A 24,892-nucleotide genomic window follows, 5' to 3' on the forward strand; every position below is an offset into this window, starting at 1 on the left:
GATTCCCAGCGCTGCGCTCCAACCCGCTGCGCCACCAGGGAGGGCCCAACTTCATTAAGTTTTGAGTGCACAAAATAATAACTCTAGAAAGCATCAAAATTATAATTCAATTTTTTTTCTGAATGTGATTTTTGCACTACACTTTATAGAGAATACTAATCTCCCAGACTGTTGAGAAACAATCTTATAATTCAGGGTATATTTTTCTGTAACTTTTTTTAGCTGCTTTTCAATACGGTATATAATTTTGTGGAATTAGAACAAAAACCTGCCTGTCCATTCTCTTTCTCTATTTTTTTGTCATGCATTCACCACATTAGATATGCATGCAAATTTGTATACTGCTTATGTTTCCTCCCTCTAATGCCCCAATCTATCAGCTCCTGGGGAGGGGGGCAGGGTCTTAGCTTATTACTCTACCCTCAAGGATTTGAAGAGTGCCTTGTAAATATGATTACTCATTATCTTGTGAATCAAATTTTTAAAGGTACAATAATGCTGTTTTTAAGATTTTAGTTATATTAACTAGTCCATTCAGTTCAGCTTTCTCTCTCTCTCTTTTTTTTTATGCTCACCAAACTTAATTGCTTAGTCATTAGTTTATAATCATTTTCCTCTAACTCCTGAGGCCAGTTATTAGCAAGTCACTTAACCACAGTTAAACAATAACTAGGATACATAAAAGCAATATCCCAAAATAAAACACATAAAAAGTCCACTGTGGAAATTAATGTAACAAATTCACCCATTTCTCTTTTTCAAGTAGCTACAACTTAATGGTTTGTGAGAACAGGCTGCTCATAATTATAAAAATGTAAGATAAAATAGAAAACACAAACTAAATTGCATCTTTCTTAACTGGATACTAAAATAATTTCAATTCTCTGAGGTTACTCAAGTGTAACTGAGTTGGAAAATAACTGTATATATGTATATACCTTGAAACTAATTCTTGACTGTAATTATTTTTTAAAAATACCCATATTAGGCAGAGCTTTTTATCACTTATAAAACAGTTTTGTTGATAATATCTCCCTGATCTTCAAAAACAACTCTACTATAATCAGGGATGGTATCATTGCCCCATTGAGAGAAGGGATACAGCATCAAAGGTAAGTGATTTGATGATGGCCACATATGAGAGTTTGTGCATATATTTGAACATAATTTTCAGAAGCATAAGCAGCAAGGGCTTTGGGAATGTGCTACAGTACAACTCTTCAAAGAAATCTGACCAGATAATGAGATTGTATCTACAAGCCACACACTGAAAATCAATTCCATTGCATAGAAACAAGCAATAAATAGCAGTACTACCGTTCTAATGCAAGAAGCCAAATACAGTTTCATGGGTGTTAACAAAACAGGATGGGATAGGTCTCACTGGTGCAGCACAGATATGAAAACAAAGAACTAGTTCAAAGGAAACAGATGCAATAAAAGAAATGAGACAATGATGTCTGTCATGAATGCAATGCTCAATTACAGGGAATTCTACGAGACCACAATATAAAATAGTGGTCCTCGGATATTCAGTTTACTAGAGAAATAATCTAGGGTAATGGAAGTAAGTTGGCAACATTTAATACTTTGGGATAAAAATGGAAAAAGAGTTAAACAAAATAGAGGCAGCTAATTTTATTAACCACTTGTTCTACGTAAGCTTCTGTTCGAAGCTTACATACATGGGTTCATTTAGAGTCATAGTCACTTCACAAGGAGTATGCTATTACCACCCGTTTATAGACAATGCAGCAGAGGCTGTGAGAAGACAGACAGTTTTCTTCCTGAAGGCAGAGTCAACTGAAGCCTGTAGCCTGGAACAAGGGCCTGTGTTTCTAACACTCACTCTAGTTCTAGCACCTACTGGTATTATCATTTCACCAAGGGACATTGTGAAATGAAAGTTAGAGAAGAAATCTCAGAATAAGAGTCTGGTTCTGCACTTAATCTGTTTAACAGTATTAAAACCTCATTATTTTCCCCACTTTTGTACAGAGTTTTGCAAATGTCATCATAGACTTCCACTGGCCTGCAGAGTAGGATTTGAAAGCACACTAAATCAAGCAACATAAATAAAACAATAATAAAACTGAAAGACTTTCAGGGTAGATATATACACAATAGATCATTTCATGACAAAGCGCAATGTAGGAATTATAGGATCTAGATGCTGAGGATTTTCAGGACCAAGTAGACCAGTATTCATTAGAACATGAAAATCACCTTCTTCCCCACTAGGTTCTCCTTAAACAACCATTCAAAATTCACTATTCATGTATAAGCTGTTACCAAATTTGCATTGATACCCTCTTCTTCCCTATAACCACCCTCAGTTTTTTCCATCAATCCTCACTGGTTCAGCAAGTTGCCAGGGCCTTTCCTCTCCCAGGTACTACCCCCCTACCTCAAACACAGTCTATGTTTTGTTCTTTCATAAAATGCAGTATCCAGAAATAAATGTGATAATTATAGGGAACTTAACTAGCACTGGTCAAGTAAGACTTCGTTCAAGCAATCTATTTGCTTTCTTAATTCAACCTAAGATTACAGTAGTTTTTATAAGTATTTTTTTTTTGAGGTGGAGGGAAACAGTGAGGGGATAGCATTATAGAGTAATTAATATAATGCAGGTGACATGTGGATTCATGTACATTTAAGTCAAATCCTCAATCTTTTTGTATATATGTTGTCATTACACTTTACTATTAGAGCTCCGAACTAGTGTTCTTAATTTTTTAACACACACAGAATAAGTGCAAAATTATCTCTACTGCTTACCACACTGGTAGATTTTTCCACTGTTTGAGCTGGGCACAGGACACATTCTATCTGTTATACAGAATGCTCACAATCTCTTCCAGAAATGGGCTCTACAACTTTTTCTTCATGAACCTTAAGATGCTCACAAACCACCTTAATAACCAATCTGGGCCCACTGTTGAATGGTTCAGGCTATAGTTCACAGAACTATCTTTATTATAGAATAACTTCTATAATTTCACACTGTTCACCGACAGTGATCATCAATCTTAACTGCATATTTTCTCAAAAATATCATGTCAAGAAAGAATAAAACTAGAGTACAACATCTCATTGGACTTCATTTTCCTCACCAACTAACAAGCCTCCCCCTCTAATTTCTAGTGTTGACTCTCTCACCCAACATACTCCTTTTTCTGTTTGTTTTGATCACCTTCAGCTACTTCAAAAACATTCAATGTCAGTGCACAGTACACAAGGAATGTGTCAACTGTGGATTGCAAACATTGAGGAAAAGAATGCTTTATCATTAGGCTTCCCTGCCTAAGTTAAGCTTAATCCTTCAAGACACAGTTGATATTCAAATAAAAATTCAAAATTAATTTTATTTTTTTGTCAAGGGCTGCCTATATATTATAAAGATGCACTCCCTCTTGGAGAATTATGTAGATTAGTATGTCATGCAGCAGCAACAAAAGAGCTGAAAACACTAAGAGAAGCAGGCACTATATTCATGGGAAATTTATATAGTAATTATATATAGCAATTGTGCCAACAGCTGAAATGTACAGACATAAAACCAAGAGAAAAGACAAAATATACATATTAAAGAAACTAGATTGCTAGTAACTAGAATGAAACAGATTGCATCCTCTCTCTAATCTAAACAATGGAGGCCTACACTTCTTTTGAAGAAAGAAGAAAATATATTGTCAAGCCCCAAATAATCCTCAAAATGCCAGTGAAGAGAAACAACACTCACTTATTTCTTACAGTACATGTTTAGAGGGGGGCAGGTTATGTGGGCTTCCATTTCACCATCTACAATAAGGGGATCACAGTGGTTACCATGGGGTCTTCATAAGGTTGTTAAAAATGAGTAATAGATTTTAAAGCAATTCCCATATTATTAAATTATTTATACAGAATATGCACAACTATCATTCTCATTAAAAAAGATGATAATGTAAGAAACTATTTCACAAAAAAAGACATTTTATTCAACCAAGATAGAGAGATGACATATTTAGAGAAGGAAGTAAAAGGGCTATGAAACTCTTTCTTCTTAGAAGCAACCACCTGCTGAGCCTGAGGGAATCAGCAGTGCAGAACAAGGTTCCTTTCCTAGACACTCTACATAGAGAACCATGAGGTTGTCGGGTCTGCAAAACAAGCCAACATACATATCCTTAGGAGAAAAGGTTCCCTATTCACTTTCCTAATAAATATCTTTTTTAAAAAATCCAGATTTTCCCATGAATTCTGAATTCACAGAAACAGAATATTCCAAATTGAGTGAAAAATGAATCTGCCCTGAATGTTAAAATGTAATCTACCAGACAGAGTCAGACTGTGCTCAATACTTTCAAAATTTGTATAAGAAATGCAACATAGGGCCCTCCTTGATGGTGCAGCAGGTTAAAGCACAGCACTAAGAAGCTAGAGCCACTTCCGCATGAGTTCCATCCCCACCCTGGAGGTGACCCACATGGTGCAGCACACCTCTCCTGATCCACCCACTGCTCCCCTCAGCAGTGTACTTCATTACGGATCTGCCTGTTCTACTCCCCATTCTGTCTCAGTGAAGTGTCTCACTGCCCCTACACCTCTGGCCTGTGCCTAGATCTGTATGCATAAATAATATTTAAAAAAATGTAACATATTAATAAGAACCTTCTTTAAAAATGCTAAATAAAGATTCTATTAACTCCACAGAAATTTATAGAATCTCCCCATCTCAGCCCACAATTCAATGCCAGGCATCTGCATTCAATCATAAAAGGTCCCTTCAGTATCCCAATATATTACTTCTCTCTACTTCCTTCCTGATACTAGTCCCATGGAAACACTTTACCCTCTGATGGGACTTTTTCAGGTTTTCCTTTTTGTAAGACTCTGCACTTCTCTCTCCATCAACCCTGTTACCCTGTTTTTATTTAAATCTCAGAACGGTTCAGCACAGTCAATTAGAACTTTATAATCTAAGAACTTAAACACTGCATGCAGCCCACAAATCACCTTCACTTACTTACAAATGGGCCCTGTGGCATTAGTGAGCAGCCCCTCCATTAAATACCCATCAATAAAAACACAGCTTTAAAGCTATCTCTGAGATGGTATCTGTTATTTCAAAGTCCCTTCAGGTTACAAGCACATTAACTGTGAACATAAAACAAAGGGACCAGGATAAGAGGATTGAGCTATGAGGAGACACTCAACAGTTTTCATCAACTTCAGGGCAGTTCTTATTTGAATTATGTGATACTTATAGGAAGGTATACATTGAGAATAGCGGAAGAGGAAGTGGATGCTGCCAGATTTCAAGCCTGCAAAGTGCAAAGGCTGCATTCAGGGAAAAGGATGTGTTCTTATGTAAGTAACAGATTCTGACAGAGGTGAGGAGCCCATCGAACACCCATGAACAGCAATGTTCCAGGTCAGTACCAGAAAGACAGTTCCCCACACTCACCAGCACACTTTGTTCTTGTTCTAAGAGCTGGCCCAGGAGAACCAGTGCCTCCTTCCCCAGGCCTGGTGAGGAGCACGCTGATCTCATACTCAGTATCTGGGTCCAGGTGGCCAATTTTATAGCTCGTGGAATCCACAGGCTGCCGGTCATTCCAGCTCCCACTCGCTGTACAATATTCCACCTCTCGGGCCACAATGGGCCCGTCCCCATTGATGGAGTTGGCATTGAGTTGTATCCACAGGTAGGTTGCTCCCACAGAGGCCAGCTGAGGTGGGGCGATGGGGACAGGTGGTTCTGAAAAACAGAGCGTCATCTCAGAAACTTCAACCTTCAATTTTCAAAGTGTTCATCAGATACCATTTATTAAAATGTACAGATATTATCACTGAAGGAATGAATTGATGAGAATGGTGCTCAGGTTAAAGTAAAAGCTAGTAAGAGTTTCACTATATTCCATCTGTGAAACAAACCCTCTATTAAAATCTAAGCTTGTTTAAGTAGGTGTCTTCCATTTTTTTTCAGGATGCAATTATTATTATTTTTTTTTTGGACTACACAAATAAAAAGGATTTTTTATTCTCCCAAGAGTAAACTTGCTATTGTTCTCTCAAGTGGCAGTATTTAAGCTCTAGAAAGTAACCGTCAACCTCCTTATTGAGAAAGTTGCCGAAATTATCAAATGTGCTAGTTATCCATATCATTAAGTTCAGTTTTCTTATATTTATATTCCAAAGACACCACCATTTTAACAAAACATGGCCAAAAATATAGTTTATCTCATCATACATGCATTTCCAGGATGACTCATCTTCCCAAAAATGATCACAATGGGCCTATTCAGCTACAGGAGAAGTGAACAGTCTGGGTAATAAAGGCCACCACAGCTGCCATTCAGGAAACTTCCGGTAACGAGACTTATTAAAGCAGTGAGCAGAAAGAGACTGCAGCAAAGTACAAACCATGACCAGCCTGATACAACGCTAAGCCATCGGCAGCAAACATGTTTCTCTTGCTTAAATCTCCAGACAGAGTCTCCATATTTCTGTCTGAGAAGTGAGAGATGGGCACCCTAGTTTTAAGAAATATCTGCAGCACAGGAGGTATCAGCTGCATGGCTTTCAGGCACCGGGTGAAGGAATTCCACCTGCCAATGGCACTGTGAGTGGAACCACACATGATTTTAGGAAAGGAAATAAGTGTATGGAAAAACCAATTTTTATCTTGATGAGTCCCCATTTGAAAAAACTTAAGATCCAGTTGATGTTTATTAAGAATGTTTCTATAGGTAGCTTGGGATTGTTGGTTGTTTTTGTTTTAACTCCTTATATTTCTGGAAATTTGTAGTTCTGGTATGTTCTGTTCTGTCTTGTATTACATTGCGCATGCTGTAATTCTGATCCCTCCATAGTGGACACTGACAACACTGCACATTCATTTTTCTAAAGATTTATTTATTTATGCACACAGAGCTGGGGTACAGGCCAGAGGTGCGGGGGTGGTGAAAGGACTCACCAGAGACAGTGCGGAGCAGAACAGGCAGATCAAGGAAGTACACTGCTGAGGGGAGTAGCAGGCAGATCAGGAGAGGTCTGACACACCATGTGGATCACCTCCAGGGCAGGGATTGAACTCACACTGAAGCAACTGCAGTGAGCTTGTAGTGCTGTGTCCTAACTGGTTGGACTGCAAGGGAGGCCCAGCACACTCATTTTTAACTGATGAGTAGGACTTCAGGGAAAGTTATACCATCTCCCTGTGAGCCCTTGAGATGATACCAGATGAGTCCCCAGGCCAACTAAGATATCAACATCAGTTTCCTTTGTTGCGTTGGGCATCTATGTTCTTTATTCAAGGAGTGTTAAGCCATACAGACATTTAAACATAGTTGGAGACATCTCATGAGACTGAGTCAAAATAGGATGAATTTTACTTGAAGGAAGAAAAATTTAATGTGCATTTATTAAAATATCGTTCCTATTGATTTGTGAATTACAATTCTGTGCTAGTTCTTTATTTCTTTAAATAGTTGTGACTCAACTCATAATGATTTAGCATCAATTTATTTCATTAGATGATTCCTCGAACCAAGACACAAAATAGGCATTTTAGAGTACATCCTGCGGCATTAATGTAGCTAGGCTGAAAGAGCAGTTAATTACTTTGAAGTTACAAATGCCAGCAGGGGTGGGCTGAACTGCCACTCAAAATACAACTCAGGGCAAGGCCACAAAGGTCAGTGAGCACACTAATTCATTTAGGATATTGTTACTACTGTCCTAAAATAGGCATGACTTTAATGCCTATTTGTCCTGAGAACATTTTCTCTCTTAACTCCCTATTAAGGGAAATATCAAATAGATAAAAGATGCAATTAGGATGTGGAAATAAATGAGACAAACATTTAAAAGTACTTTTGGGTTTCCTGAATAATCAATATGAGTCAGTGGATATTTAAATTTTGAATACATTTTCCCAAAGTGAAGGAACTCAATCTATACTGAATGATAAAAAGCAATTTACAGTATCAAACTCCAGTGAAAGTGAAAGGACCAGAGGTAATTTGAAATGAACCCAGCAATGAGAGAAATTAATTACATGTAGCTATAGACACAGACATATATAACTGATAGACATATGTGAATGTCTAACACTGTGTATCACTAAACATGATATTGATATATATGGATTTACAGATGTATTATGGAAATTACATGGGATATTTCAATCAGTTAATTACCAAAAGCAGCAGTACACATTAATAAGAGTGATAGGCAACTAAATGACATGCACTTCTCATTTGGAGAGCTGGCAACAAATCAATTTATGATCTGAGGGATGTTATAAACTCTATGGTCTTTAGCTTTTCTCATTAATAAAAAAAATAGATTCCAAATGTTATGTCCATAATAAAAATATTATATTATATACAGGTCACTTAAAAATGCTATTGTATTTTTAAAGTAATTGACATAAGGTAATATTTTATTATACTAGTAGAACCAAAATAATATTTCATTTGTAAAATCAAATATAGGCCAAGTGGCCATAGAACTGGAGAAAAGACAAGGCGCAGATTTGGGCCATAACTGCCAGCCTCCTGTCACTAGCTTTGCATTGTGGAAAGAGGGAAAGCGGGGCCTCCACACTTTATTATTTTTTTAAAGATTGATTTATTTATTCATACATAACTGGGGTACAGGCCAGAGATGCAGGGGTGGTGACAGGATTCACCAGAGACAGAATGAGGAGGAGAACAGGCAGATGGACAAAGTACACTGCTCAGGGGAGCAGCGCATGGGTCAGGAGAGGTCTGCCACGCCATGTGGGTCACCTCTGGGGCAGGGATCGAACTCATGCTGAAGTGGCTTTAGCTTCTTAGTGCTGTGCTTTAACCTGCTGCGCCATAAAGGAAGGTTAGGCCTGCACACTTTTATCATGAGTAATTCCCCCCTGCTGTCACAGTAGGAAAACATGCTGTGTAAATGTAAGAACTCACAGTTCTTTGTGTTTATGTGTTATGGTAGACAAGAAATTTCATATTTTATCATAAATCCAAAAAAAAAAAAAACACTGCAGAGACTATTTTTAGAGAAGTTACCAGATCTGCCCATAAAGGTCATGAAGCATGAAGCCTTCAGAACACGGTAGTAACTGCTCGCTGGAAAGCATTACTGCAATTAGAGTCAGGAAAGGGGCATTGATCACAAAGCACTGAACTGAAATGGAAATGCACATGACTGATAGCAAGTATTGGGGGCATGTGGAATGTCCTATGGATATTTTGGTGAATGGTGTCCATTTGCTGCACTGTGACTTCTCACTTCCCAGGGAGCCTTCTACAGGGTACGGGGAGCAAAACTATGAAGAATTTGGGTTTTCTTATAAATATTAAACCTTAATTCAAATAATAGCCAGAAAGACTAGTTAAAATTTCACTATAAACCAAAGGCATTAAGAATTTGAAGGGGCAAAATCTTCAAATGGACATTTTGACATGTGCTTTCTATAACACTGGACATCAGTCACTGCTGCAGTGAGTGTTCCTCGGGATACTGTCATCAATAAACACTTTTCTCACAAACCAGGCATGACTAATAATGGGAGCCCTGATTTCACAGTAGAAACAAAGGCCCAGATCGCCTAAAAAATTCCTAGCAGAGATTCCAATTCAGTATGGGTGTGATGAAGGGGTGGGGGAAATAGGTGGGCCAGAATTTGTAATTTTTTAAATTTAGAAAGACAGTACCTAAAGTAATTTCCAAATGAAGACCACCAGTGTACTGGAGCAGAGTCAGAATTAGCCATCCCCTTCCTCTCCCTCCTCTCCCTCTTTCCTCACCTCCTCCTCCCCGGACCTTTCTCCTCCTCATCATGGCCTGAACAGGTAAGGGCTGAACATTGCCCTAAGGTCCCTTCATACACTTATCACATTTGATCCCCCTGGTAACACAGGAAGGTAATGTTATTATATGTGTTTTATATTTCAGGAAACAGAAGCATAGGGAGGGCAAGCCACTGCCTGTGCCCACACAGTGAGTTTTGGGTTTTGAGACCTGCAGTCTTTAAACTGCCTGCACAGCAAAATCTGCTGACTAAAGGCATAGTCCATTCAACAGGATCAATTTTATGCTCACATTTAACAAAAACAGGGAAGTTTTTTAAAAGCCGGCATCATTTTGATCTCCTGAGATGAAATGGCAATAGCCTGCCACATTTGTTAAAAATGCCTTATGATATGGCCCTCCCTGGTGGCGCAGCGGGTTAAAGCACTGCACTGAGAAGCTAAAGCCACTTTCCCATGAGTTCAATCCCCGCCTGCCCCCGGAGGTGACCGCATGGCGTGGCAGACCTCTCCTGACCCACCCGCTGCTCCCCTCAGCAGTGTACTTCGTCGATCTGCCTGTTCTGCTGCCCACTCTGTCTCTGGTGAAGCCTCTCACTGCCCCTGAGCCTCTGGCCTGTACCCCAGTTCTGTATGTACAAATAAATAAATCTTTAAAAAAAAATGCCTATGATACATTTAAAAAAATCATCAAATTATTCAGTGTAGGACCAGAATTGCCTTAGCAGTTTAATACCATAAATTACTCAGCCCCCACAAAAAAAAACAAAACAAAACTTTAAACTGGCAAAAGGAAACTTATTTCCCCTATCTTTTTCCCTCACCCCTCTCCTTCATTTATATAATGACTCAATTTTTCAATCATGCAAAATATAGTAATAGACCTAACTGGAACATTATGAATGTTAACTCAGTGTTATCAATATGGCTTGTGTGATATGACTAAGCATTTTTATCCCAACACTGCTTCATTTTATTAACCATCCTGCTATCGTAAACACCCAGGCTGGTGAATATTTGCATTTTAAGTGATTTTCTATCACTAAAAAAACTTCATTCCTTAAAAAAAATTTATAGGTTGTAATCTCTGTATACAGAGTTGGCAGAAGAACTTACCATGAGTACATTCATTGCTTTGTACACAACTAAACTAACATAAATAAAGCACATTTTTCAAAAATATCCTTTAGGTGCAAAATTTGTACTTAAAATGCAATCCATCAATAAAGCCTGTCACCAAACTACTCCTGTTCAGAAGCAGACAAGAATATGAGCTCTAAATAAAAAATGAACTCACAACCATTAACATGTCTGTATCAACAGAATATTTGGGGGGTATAAAATACATTTGATACCTTTAACTACCAGTTCTGCATAGTTTGATATTCCAACCCCTCCTTCTGTGCGAATCATGCAGCGGTATTTCCCGGCATCTCGTTTCGTTGTGTTCACAACATTAAACGAAGCTATGAACCGCCGGAAACTAGTCACCTTTATTTCCTTCAGAGGAGCATCTCGTAGATCAATGCCCTGAATAAACAGAAGTAGGGAAGATAAAAAAGAGATAAAGTTAGCTGTCATATCAAAAAAGCAAGACACCTGATGGCTATTCTTCATGTTACTTCTATGCAGATCTTTGTTTAGCTGTTTATTACCCTTGGGCAATTGTTCCACAAGAACATCTGGCCAGGAAACTGAAATTCTGCCATGATCAACACTTTCAAGACTGAGGGATGCAAAATTAAATGTGCAAAAATGTCAAATTTTTTTGCCCCTTCAAGATATTAATTATGTTAAATTAGCAGAACAGGAAGAAAGAGAAAGCAAATGGAATATTTATTTATCTTGTTCCCATACTAACAACATTTGGTCTTTACATAACACTTTCTGTTTTTGTTTGGCTAGGAAACAAAATGAACTCACTCACTATCCTCTCACTGACCTCATTTTACATATAAACAAATAAACACATAAATAAATGATTCATGGAGAATTAATTTTCAGAAGTCAATAGGTATTAGCATATTCCCTACCAAACAGGTCTGGAGCACAAGTCCAAGCTCTCTGATATTCCTCCTGGATGTGCAGAAACCAAGCGGAAATAGATGTTCAATATTTCCTGACACTGAAATGTCCCAGTCCCAGGGCCACATAAAACTGGTTCCATCCCTGGGGTAGCTCTGTCTCACACTATCCCTGATGATGTCAGATCAATCTTTATACACACTTGAGAATTTATTTATGTTTCATTCATTTAAAGCCTTAGAAGAAGCTTACAGGTTAAATTATAATTATTAGGAAACAGGCTATTCTGCAAATGGATTTGTAGTAAGTAAAAGTGATGGGAAAAGATTTTAAAGTTAATACATGACATCAGCACTATGCTGACTTATTGACCCAACAACCATTTAACCACTTATAGGGTGTCAACCACCTGTTATCACTATGGTATGAACAAGGTTCACAATAGCAAACGACACACAAGGGTTTGTTATTTACATGGGCCTTTAATTAATTGAAAGTACAGGCTTTAACTAAACACATAATTTAAATGGCACTCTGTTGAAGGCAAAGCTCAGGTGACTGGAGAAATCCAACGTTAGAGAACTTAGCCATAGAAGATGAGTTTGAGGCAGAGACACTGGATTTGAGATCTGAAGAGTAAGTAAGAACCAGCCAGACAAAGGGGACGGATGGGAGAGAATGAACATTCTAGTCAGAGGAAACAATTTAAGAAAACTGGGTAGTGAGAAAGAACTACAGGCTTTGTATGAAGTTAAGAACTATAGCCAGTTAAACTAAGAATTTAACTGGGGCTTCTAGGCTCTATAAATTTGTTTGCAGTGCATTTATGGGTATAAAAATGCTCTATTACAAAACAATAAAACTCATCTGTATTACTTTGTGATTTACATTATGCAAAGTTCTTTTAAAAGCCTTTCATCTGTGATATTTTCTTTGACAGCATGTCTTAATGGACATGAGTGTGGGAGTTAGGCCGACCAGTGTGCCAAACCTAACTTCAAAGTGATTTTACTGCCTTAGATCTTCCCTTTCCTAATCTATAATGTGGAAATGATACAACTCACTTTCACAGCTGCCATGAGAATTTAAAGACATACAAGGACACTGGCATATGACTGGTACCACACATTCCCACCTGAATTCTGGACAAACTGAGTGAAGTCATGAAATTCAAGAAAGGCAGACAGGCTGTCAGAATACCGCCTTTATTACGATGAAACTAACAATGCAGAATATGGCTGATGTGCAGCAACAAAGAGCTTGTTAAAAACTGAAGCACAGAATTAAACAGACTCACCCACCCAGCCACAGGCTGCTCTAGAAAAATCACAGGCCTCCCAGATGTTGGGTGCTGCTGTAAAACTCAGAGGATTGAGGAACAGGGTTGCTATGGGGAGTGAGCTCCCAGCGAAGGGGCTGGGCTGTGCATGCCCAGAATTTCCTTCCCAGGCAGCTCCTGCTTGGGCAGAGAAAAGGCATCAGGAGTGCTGCGCTTGTACAGTTCCTGCCACAGGAAAGGAAACATCAGGAGTGGGGAAGAAGAGTTCCACCAACATCCCCTGCCGTACTGCCTGTCAAAAGCAGTCTTGTAAAGAGCTTAAATAGCATAACTCAGAATATTATCTCCCTACAGATATATACATATATCTTTACTGTTGCATGTGTATTTTTTTCTTGAATCTCCTATATTTGGTCTGACAGAGGGGTTGAAGAAGTTAGAAAAATGAAACAAAACAAAACCAATCTATTACTAACTAATGCATCTGGAGGCAGCATTTCCTTCTGTTTTCAGATCCTTGGTCTCCATCCTCTCTCCCAGATATATAAATATTCATATTTTACCACCAGTAGTAACCTTAGATCCACTGCTGTGTAAAGTTAAGTTTATCTTTTATGAAACTGAAAAAATATATACCTAACCTCCAGTGTTTGAGGAGAGAAAAATATATAAACATTAAGAAATGGCAGCTTTCATGCCTGCAACTAACTGTTGTGCTTTTAATAACAATGTCTATCTATTTACTTACTTGTAGCATGAATCTTGTAAGAATACACTTCAGTAATAATGCTGTAGTATTTTCCCCTATTTTTTAAGATTTATTTCTACATACAAGACTGGGGTGTAGGTCAGAGGTATGGGACAGGCAGATCTATTGAAATACATTGCTGAAGGGAGTAGCAGGTGAGATGGAAGAGGTCTGCCACATCATGTGGGCCACCTCCCTGGCCAGGGATAGAAGTCATTCTGAGTGGCTGCAAATAGCTTGACAGCACTGTGTTTCCCTATGCCACCAGAAAAGCCCTATAATATTTTTTCCTAATACTGATCCCCCACAGCTATTCAAGGCTATACTGAGGGCACTCAAATTTAAGGATACCTCCTTAATGGATTTATACATATGTCTAGAAGAGTATAACTTTTTTTTTTTTAAGATTCATTTATTTATGCTTACAGAACTGGGGTACAGGCCAGAGGTGTGGTGGCTGAGAGGATTTACCAGAGACAGAGTGGGGAGTAGAACAGGCAGATCAATAGAAAGACACTGCTGAGGCCCTCCCTGGTGGCGCAGTGGGTTAAAGCACTGCACTAAGAAGCTGAAACCACTTCCGCATGAGTTCGATTCCCGCTTGCCCCAGAGGTGACCACATGGTGTGGCAGACCTCTCCTGACCCGCCCGCTGTTCCCCTCAGCAGTGTACTTCGTCCATCTGCCTGTTCTGCTCCCCATTCTGTCTCTGGTAAAGTCTTTAGCCACCCCTGAGTCTCTGGCCTGTACCCCAGTTCTGTATGCACAAATAAATAAATCTTTAAAAAAAAGAAAGACACTGCTGAGGGTAGCAGCAGGTAGGTCAGGAGAGGTCTGCCACACCATGTGGGTCAGCTCCCTGGCTGGGGATTGAACTTATGCTGCAGTGGCTTCAGAGAGCTTCCTAATGAGGTGCTTTAACAGGTCGCACCATCAGGGAAAGACCAAGAAGTGTATAACTTTTAAGTACTTAATCATATAGACAAATACAAAGGAAAAAGTATGTTAACTAGCAATCATTTTGGTGTAGGATTCATACCAAATCAAAAGTCTTTATGAAATATGCTTATCATTCACATTAAATCAGTTATATATGTACATGAACCCAACATTCACTCATCCAAAACAGCACACACCTTCCCTATGGCAAATGCTCTATCATACACAGAATGGCAGGGAGTTAGAAGGACATGCCCTGACATAATGGAATTTATATTCTAGTTTAATAGGCAAGTAAGGTAAAAATTAAAGCACAGAGCAATGGATTACATTAAATGTTTCTAAAAACAGAAAAGGGGGCACACTGAGAAGGATGTGAGGGCCAGTCTCCTAGAAATCACTATTTGAGACCAGGCATGAGGGTTAAAGTAGGATTTTCTCAGGCAGTAAGAGAGGAGAAATAGAGCCCAGTAAGCAAGAAAAATTCTGCATGAATCATCAACTAAGAAAAAGCATGGAATTATAGGAAAAATACAAGTATTACATGTAGTCAGGACAGAAGTGCTTTAGTGGAGCAGGTGTTAAAGCAAAAAGAGAAACACAAGAGACCACACCTGGGAATGTGACCATTGCAGATCACCGTTAATCCTGATGCCAGCCATGCAAGGACTTTCCACAAAAGGGTGACATGAGCATTCGTGGAGAAATCAGTGAACTGTAGGGAAGACTGTGAGTGCCAGCTGAAGTCGAAATTAAGGAAATTGGGTTTTTTTGGGTCACAAGTCATAGTGGCAAATGGTAAAATGTGGGATGAGAGGGAAAAGGGCGGATTCTAAAGATATTTAGGAATAAAATCAATGGACAATGAGTTCTATTGCAATGACTTCTCTCTTTTAGCTGACTATAAGGTCTTCTTTCAAGAAACTTCATTCATTGTGTGTTCACGGGTGCATACTAAATGGAATTCAAAAAGTATTTGCTGATTCTAGGAATCACAGCTTTATGAAAAAAAGTTCCACAGGCAGAACAGAAAAATGAAGTTGTTAAATTAACAGATTTATAACCTAACTTCTACAAATAATATCTCTTTATAAGGGAGACCATACAGAAAATAAAATGGTATTGTAGGGGTTCTGTGTCTTCTCAAGCAGCAACACTGACTCATCAGGCTATGGCAGTGGGAATAATGGTCCCTGAAGTTGTTTACTCCCTAGAACCTGTAAATATATTATCTTATGTAACAAAAGAGAGTGAAGACCTCTTTTGTGAAAATTATTCCTGACGGTAACAGTTAAGTACAACGTAATCCAAATGTTCCCATAGGGGAAGGAAGAAGGGCCAATGAGGAAGGAGGAACAGATGACCACAGAGCGAGGGTGGCAGTTATGAAGACAGAGGACAGAATGTGAGCCAAGAAATGAAAGAAGTTTCCAAATCGTACAAAGAACAAGGAACAGACCCTCCTATAAATTTCCAGAAGGATCCAGTTTTGCAATCACCTTATTTATGAATTCTGTAAGAACTGTTAAGTTAATAAAGTCACTAATTATTTGATAAACAGTTATAGCAGCAATATGGTACTGATACATCAAGCACCAGGACCAGAAGAACTATGGCTTCCTGCAGAGATGCTTCTTGCATCTTACCTTTTTTTTTTTTTTTTTTTACAATGTTTGCTTTCTTTTCTCAGGTGTAGTTCCCACCACCTGTTCACCCCTGAGCCACCACCATAGTCCCTTGTACTCTTCCCACCCTCATTTGGATCCCTCTCCCTCCCCATCCCATAGAGTGTCTCTGATTTATAGTTGTCTGTTTATTTTTGTTTTGTTTTGTTATTGTTAATTTCCCCTAATGTTTTATTTGGTTTCCCTACAACTCTCCTGTAAGTGAAACCATCCAATATTTTTCTTTTACCTTCTGACTTATTTCACTGAGTGTAATCCCTTCTAGCTCCATCCATGTTGCTGTGAATGGCATTAATTTATTTTTTCTTGATTGTTGAATAAATGAAATTTGAATGGTATTGTAAAAGATACATACCTCTTTATTAAAACTTCATGCTTGTAAGATTTCCTACTTTATGGCTATAGTCCCTATTTATGGAACTATTTCCCTGTTGTTATACATTAAATCATTTATATTTTTCATGACTATAAATGATGTTAGAATAAGTCCTAATTCCTGGGAATGGGTTTGAAACTGTAAAATTCTAAGCTCCTAATAAATGTAAGTAAAATACTAGATTAAAAGGAATGAAAAAAATTTAAGCTTTTTTTGGTGAGTATCATACAAAGCTCTACAAAGAGCACATAAGAATTTTTTTAAAAGAACAATCAAATGATTCCTAAAGTCAAGTTATTTTCCAACATATTTGAATATTACAGAGTAAAAATAATAGAGAATTGGTCAATATTAGTTTTTTTTTATGCACACAAAAACTGGGCTGTGGGTCAGAAGTATGAGGGTGGGAGGATTCATCAGAGGCAGGATGGGGAGCATCCTGAAATACACTGAAATACACTGCTGAGGGAAGCAAAGGTGAGAGAGGAGAGGTCTGTGGTTCCTATGAATTAGCTCATGGCCAGGGACTGAAGTCATGCTGCCTTGGCAGATTGCTTCATAGTGCTGACTTTAATCCTTGTGCCACCAGAGAGGGCCTATTACTAATATTTCTGGGTAAAATTTCAAGAATTCAGAATATTTCCAATTACTTTTGAAGCAATACATGTCTTCTACAAATTGATTCAGTAATTCTCTTAGTAGATAATATTTTTAAATTAAAATGAACCCCTGTTAATGAAGAATGATAAATTTCTAATAATTTTTTGAATTACACATGCCATAGGTTGACTATTCCTAAAAATTCACAATTTCAATATCCATAAGCAGATATTATACAGTTTTACACATGCCACAGTTGACTATTCCTGGACATTCACAATTTCAATATCTATAAGTGGTTATTTCTAAAAATGAAATTAAAAGCCAGAATGAGGGTACCTTCCTGGAGGCACAGGGGTTAAAGGCAGCAGTAGTAAGCTATCACCAGTCACTGTTGCAAGATTTAGATCCCTGGCCAGAGAGCTGACCCACATAGCATAGCAGACCTCTCCTGTCTCGCCCGCTGCTCCCTGCAGCAGTGTATTTAAATAGATCCACCTGTTCTGCTCTTCACTCTGTCTCTGGTGAATCTTCTCATCCCTCACACCTCTGGTATACACCCCAATTCTTATATGCATAAATAAATAGAAAAAAAAAACAGAAAAAAGTAGAAAAATAAACTAAGTGAGATTAAGTATCCTTAAAATAATATAACTGAAGAGCATGTAGCATGACTAAAATGTATCCTTAGAATTAGGGATGTATGACAGTATTTAAGTATCTGTAAGATAAATCACACAGATTGATGCATATCATTTATGTTTGTAGTATCATCTGTAATTTCATACAAGTGGAAAAATCCCACTGAAAATGTGGCCTAGAATAGCTGCCAAAAGACTAGCAACCATTTAACCTTAGCAAACTGAATGAAATGAACAAAGAACACACCACTGAAATCTAAAGGAAGCAGAGCAGCAAGGGGAGGGAGAGGCAGGAATGCTGAAACAATAAAGGCAAAGAGGGAAAGTGGCTTACTGAAGGAGAACAGAGAAGTAACACAGGGACAGCATCAGGAAGGAATGAAGTAGAATTGGATGAAGTTATAGGAGAAAGGAGGAGAGAGAAAAGGACCAGAAACAGCAGCAAAAACAGGGACAGAGATCCAGAAATGAGAGTGAACAAATGGCCACATGAGAAAAAAAAAAAAAAAAAAAGGATCTAATCCTTAGATGGTAATTTATCCTTATCCTTTCAAATCATTACATTCATACTTCATACTTTAATAATAACATTGTTTCTTAAAGCTGAGAAATTTTGTAAGGTCCCACAGGATTGTCAGGTCCTACATCAGCACAGTTATCAGAGAAGTTGTAGTAAAGAGCACCCAGAGCTGGGTCATAGAGTAGAATCACAAGCACTAAATAGGAGAGAGCCGCCCTCCAAGTGGTTAATGTCCAGCCCTAGTTGCTGGGCTGTTAGGAAGGAGGATAAGACGTGTGTACAGGCACCAGCAGGGCACCAGGCAGCACTGCCAGTGCCATCTCCATGGGCAGAGTGGGGCCAATGCCAGGAAAGTCAGGTGAGCTAGAACTTGTGAAGGTATGGAGTCTTAGCATCAAAGTGAAAAAAACATTTCTAGAGCCTCATGAGTTACTTCCCGGTACCTGGAAAGTTCCTATCACATGCCTTCTTCTGCCCTTGACAAAGTGAAATGTGTCTTATCAAATGTATAAGACACATCACAGAAATGAAACAAAAATGGGATAAAAGGAAATTATATCTACTCAATAAAACAATGAATTTATAAACCCAACCTATACTTCCTTGTGAAATCAGAGTCTACAGTAGATGATTGAGATGATGATATAAGAACACTTTCATCATGTAAAGGAATATGAAGGTTGTGATTAAAAAAAAATAAACTAATTAAATCGATTTAGTATCACACATATCCCTCACTCCTCTTAGTCTCTTCTCAGATACATCCTCAGTGACACTTACCTGAACCTTACATGAAACTAATATGTGTTGTCCAGTTTCTCCTGTGTGAATACTATTGATCACTTTCTCACATGTGGTATAACTTGGTTATTATGGTCATGACCTAGCCTCTTTTGAATATGCAAGTCCTACAGAGGCATGGAGCTAGACCAGGCTTTTTATTATTGCCTCTCCAGCACTACAGTCAAGCATGTACATGCTATGGAGTGTTGGTGGTCAAGTCAAAAGGGCTCTGAAGGGATAACTGAAAAAGCTGATTTTTAAGATGCTTTTTTTTTTTTTTCCAACACCCATCCTCAGGTCAAAATTGAACAGGGAAGTAGAAGGAGTAGCAGCTGGTTCTTTCTCTGATCAAATGGAACTGGTGGGGTGGGGAAGCCCTTGAGACCTCCCTGCCTGCCTTTTCCATCACAGGGATAGACAAAGTGCATTAAGAACCTCTACTACTCCTGAGAATGGAAGAACTACAGGACACTTGTTCTAGCTGAACAAAATAATGAAAATGTACCTGCGTACAGATGGCAAACTTAGTATCCAGTTTTCTTTCAATTTTCAGAGTTAAGAAGAAGCAGCCCTGCCAAAAAAAATAAGCTCTATGTTTTTAATAGTATTACATCTGGACAATGAGAAATTATCCAGGATGGGGAGTTACATTATTTTTGAGAATATTAAAGTTCAGTGAGAAAGAGCCTAGAACACAATTGTGGGGAACGCTAGAAGCAACACTTGGTACCTGAATGTCCAGGGTTGTTAGGAAATTGCTGATCTGCCTTTCATTAACTTAATGGGACTATCATAATGGTGATGTCTGAGAGGCAATGATCTTAGTGTGTTAAATAAGGCTCTGGATAAAGGCAAGAGTACCTTTAAATTCACTTGTATTTCAATTTGAGCAGGTTAGAAAAAAGTACTGATAGTTATTTAAATTAGGCTTACAACCTTTATGCCAAGAACTAACTCTAGGATTTCTAAATGAGCAGTAATTTACCAGCAAAAAAGATACATATTAAGTCTTTCAGAAATAGTTTTGCAATAATCAGAGCAATGATTGAAAGAAATTGAGGTCTGGGAAGGTAGCAGTACTTAGAGCAAATTAATCAATCCGAGACATTCGGAGGTCTCTGATGCACACGTTTAGGGAAGACATGGCCCAGTCATCCTCAGCCACACAGATGGGGATTAAACTGCACTTTAATTTACTTAATAGAGAAAATAGTGTGTATTATTCTGCTTTCAAAGATGTCCACTAGTAAGATAATGATTGAAATTATTACTACTAGGATCACAAATAACATAAGTTGAGACTGGAATACTTTCATTTTTAAAACACTGTGTGCAATTCTAATTCTAATCTAATCTATTTGAATACATAAGTATATAAATTCTAGTATGTTTATATACATATATGTATATGTATATATATGAATTATAATTTCTATTTAATAATTGAGGTATTGTTCACTTTTGATTTTCAGGCTATAACCACATATATTTTATTTATATTTGCAGGCTATAACCATATATATATATATATATATATATATTTTATTTATATAAAGTCTAATTTCTACTTTAATAATTGAGATATTTTTTCACCTTTGATTTTCAGGCTATAACCAAGCTAGCCCAAATATTTATCTATTTGGAATACTACAACCAGAAGTTCTTACTTATATTAGCATGTGTTCTGAACAGAATCATATTGATAAGTATACTTTGAATGGCAGCATATATAATAGACAAAATAATATACAGATAGCCAAAGTAATATAATGATATTTGAACATATCATTTTATAGGAATATTCAGGTAAAACTCTGGATTATGGAAATTTAGAATCTCATTCTGATATTTACACACAGTCCACTTTATTACATTATTTGCAATTTACATGTGTTCTGTAACTACTCAAGTTATATACAAGTATGTTTAAATTTTATTTCGAAGTTCCTCAAACTAATATAGAATATAATGATAAATTAAATGATTAGATATATTAAATATATTACAAAGTATACCATCTTAAAATCAAATAACCAACTGCTGACTGGATTAACCCAGTCACATCAAATTAAAGAACATGCCACTGATGGAAGCTTCTTGTTTCTAAAGATTATAAGGTAAGGACTCTGCCTCGTTAACCTTAGTACTGCAATGATGGCTCTTCAAGGGTAATTGGCAGGCAGTATCTGAGCAATATTGCTCATAGTCTAAAGGACTAGATACTGTAGTCATAAACTTGCCTGGTTAAGGACATCACTTATTCTTGATCAATATGTTTAAAATGCAGCATTTTCTAAGAACAGTTGAAAAAAGATAAAGATTAAGGTAAAGGAGGCTAAAAGCCTTTAGCTCTGAATTTGAATTTGAATTGTCAATACATGTTCAAAACATTTTATCTTTAAATGTGAGCAACATGTACATATCCTAGCTCTGACCAGCTGGAAGATCCAGAAACAGTAAACAACAGTAATGGGAACTTCTTACCAGTCTCCACTGAGAAGAAATTAAGGAAAAGTGGTTGATCCTAGGTCTTTTTGTGGAAAATAGAGAAAATGATATATTGAATATACTATCACACCAGAAAGCAAGAAAGTCATCCAAGACAGCCTCAGACAGGAATCACCCTGTCTGAGTGAATGATATATATGAGTGGCAATAGATATATAAGTGAGATGGACAGGAACATCAAATGAGTTTTATTTAGTGACCAAGTCATGATGATGATCAGAACAACAATAATGATAATAAATAACAACAAATACCTTTGGTGACTTGGAAGTGATGCCAGGGAACTATTTCATAATTTTTTTTAAACTTGCTAAAAATTACAACTGAGATGAAAAAATGAAAAATTAAGAGGAATGTAACAAAATATAAAAATAAATAAATAATAAAAACAAGTAAAAAAAGGTAAAAAGACAAACTATTAAGCATTTATGCAATCTTCCCATTATGATTTATTTATCAAGGTAACATATTTTGTTATTGATATGGTAATTTGGAAGTATACAAAGAAAGTCTGCTAGAATTGGACCACTTTGCAACCTCTAATGAATTTATGAACTTAGAAGTGATCATATCTGGCTGGTAACATTACAAAAAGAAATATAAACTGCTTTCCCCCAAAAAAAATGATTGCTGAAAAAAAACAAAACACATTAAGTGACAATAACTAGAAAGCAAAAAGCCATTTTAAACATGTAGGAAACTCTACATGAAAAACACAAATCTCAATCACAACCAGCGCCACAAATGGGGGTAAGTGGATGGAGAACCTAAAGAGGAGAGGTAGTAGGTAGAGATTCATCATCGAAATGTAAATTGGAAACCTTATTACATTAACAGTTCAAAAAAACTGCTAAAAGAAGACAATCAAGTAAACATGAACGTTGACTCTTTTATAGGAATGATGATGATGATGATGGGCTTAAATGTTCTTATCTTTTACAGCAGGGTCCCAGGCTAAACCTATCCTGTTGCTTCTTTTATATAGTTTTCAAGATATAAATGATTTTAGAGTCTTTAATTTTTTTTAATAAAAGGAATATCTTTTTGATAATGAAAATTATATGCAATTTGACCATCTGTGTCTATATATTAATACTGATGGTCATAGTATTGAACACCCATTCATTGATGAGTTGTCTCTGGCTGTTTCTATGCTATTGTGGGAAAACAGATCAGTTGTAACAAATACCATCTGCTTGCAAAATATACTATCTGGCCCTGCACAGATAAAAGTTTGCCAAACTCTGTTTTAGAGAAACATTTACAAGTTAAATGATGTGATGACTGAGATTGCTTCAAACTAATCATAGCGGAAGCAGGTAGAAATACTGCTTCATACTGAGATTAATCAACTGGTCACTTATTGCTAGTTTCTGCATCTGGAGGCTGAGTATATTAAACTCAGTACATTGCTCTTTAACACTGACTATATTTAAAATTAAAAAAAAAGATTTATTAATTTTTGCATACAGAACTAAGGTACAGGCCAGAGGAGCAGGGTTGGTGAGAGGATTCACCAGCAACAGAGTGAGGAGAAGAATAGGAAGATGAACAAAGTACATTGCTGAGGGGAGCAGTGAGTAGGTCAGGGGAGGTCTGCTGCGCCATGTGGATCACCTCTGAGGCTGGGGATCAAACTCACACTGAAGCAGCTGCGGCTGGCTTGCAGTGCTGTGTCCTAACCCATAGCCACTAGGGAGGGCCTATATTTACAATTTCTATAATAAAATAATAAAAAAACCCAAAATGATTACAATATAATATCCCATTTTTTTAATAATTCTTTTAACCATGATTATTTTTCCAGGAAAATAGATAGTTCTGCTGCCAACTTGTGAGTACTCTACTGCTATATGAATCAAATAACTATTTTACTTAGGTGTCATTTACTTTCTACAAAAGAATCAGGCTACTTTTAGGGCATATCACCATCGTAGAAGAGAATACACAATTTGGCAAAAGAAAGGATTAGAATCTTTGCTCTGTAACATTTATATCATTACTTATGTACCTAGTACATAGGAAATGTGCACTAGATTTCGCTTGAATGAAGGTAATGATCGGTTCCCAAATCTTAACAATAAGTGGAAAGTCCATTAATTTGTCACATGTCTTTGTGCTGAATAGACATCCCTTGTTATATAACAGAGACAAATGCATTTTTATCACCTTTGGACAATAGCCAGTTCCTTCCCTTGAATGAAGAGAATGAAAGATGGCATATTTATAAGCAGGAGAGAGGCAGAAGAGAAATCAAACTGCTTTGTGATTTCAAAGCTCATTCTCAATAGGAGCTACTGGTGGCTGCCAGAGCCGCAGAGCTGTGTGGGGCATGTCTCAGCTGGGTGATGTGAGAGGAGGGTAGTATTATCTGCTCTCCATTCCATGTCCAGATGTTTTGAAAATTAAAGTCCATCAAAACTGTCCAAGTTTGTTTCCATCTCCATGAAGAATTCAAGTAAACTTCCCTCTTCTTTTCAGATATAAAATTCCAAATTACCAGATTAAAAGTCTTCTAGGATCTTCAGGACCACCTGAGGCAGATATGTAAACCTCCTTGGTAAAACTTTTCCTTTTTTCCTTCTCTTCCAAAAAGAAAATGGAAGGGGGGCGGAAACTAGGGATCCTAAAGTGTCTAAACTCCCCAGGACCATCTCCAAGGCCAATGGTCACACTGAGGAGGAAGAGGCAGAGTTAACACTCTTTAACCCCAATCACAGGGACTCCAGAGCATGGCCATCTCTGCCTTCCCTTCTGGTGATAAAGCTGTGCATTCTTGAACAAGAGAAAAATGGAGATCCTTGTACTGAATATGAGAAAAGAGACAGAATAAATGACTTTCACAGGATTTATGGTTCTTGCCCCCAAGCAAGCAGTCTTAAGATTAGGACGTGATGCCTTTCTCTTTTGCACTCCAAACTCGACCATCCTGACCTGCAGCTTTTAAAGTTCAGTTTCACATCCTATCCTGGAGACCATTGGCTTGCTCTGCCGA

The 24,892-nt window shown here is 37.6% G+C and overlaps 1 protein-coding gene across 5 annotated transcripts in view; it reads right to left on the reverse strand.

Moving 5' to 3' along the window:
- PTPRM (protein tyrosine phosphatase, receptor type, M) overlaps positions 1 to 24,892 on the reverse strand; it is a 558,641-nt gene that overhangs the window by 396,536 nt on the left and 137,213 nt on the right. For 4 of the 5 annotated variants that reach the window (XM_012725901.1, XM_012725900.1, XM_004683746.2 and 1 more), the window contains exons 5-6: positions 11,150 to 11,324; positions 5,453 to 5,746 (exon numbers count right to left, since the gene is read on the reverse strand). In XM_012725901.1, coding sequence (XP_012581355.1) covers positions 5,453 to 5,746; positions 11,150 to 11,324 — 469 coding nt within the window. Of the gene's footprint in view, positions 1 to 5,452; positions 5,747 to 11,149; positions 11,325 to 13,116; positions 13,169 to 24,892 lie in introns of those variants that run through there. The other variant, XM_012725902.1, reaches the window with a different exon arrangement.

The sequence above is a fragment of the Condylura cristata genome, unplaced genomic scaffold, assembly GCF_000260355.1.
Source record: "Condylura cristata isolate star-nosed mole 26May11 unplaced genomic scaffold, ConCri1.0 scaffold00016, whole genome shotgun sequence".
In the NCBI taxonomy this organism is placed as follows: Eukaryota; Metazoa; Chordata; class Mammalia; order Eulipotyphla; family Talpidae; genus Condylura; species Condylura cristata.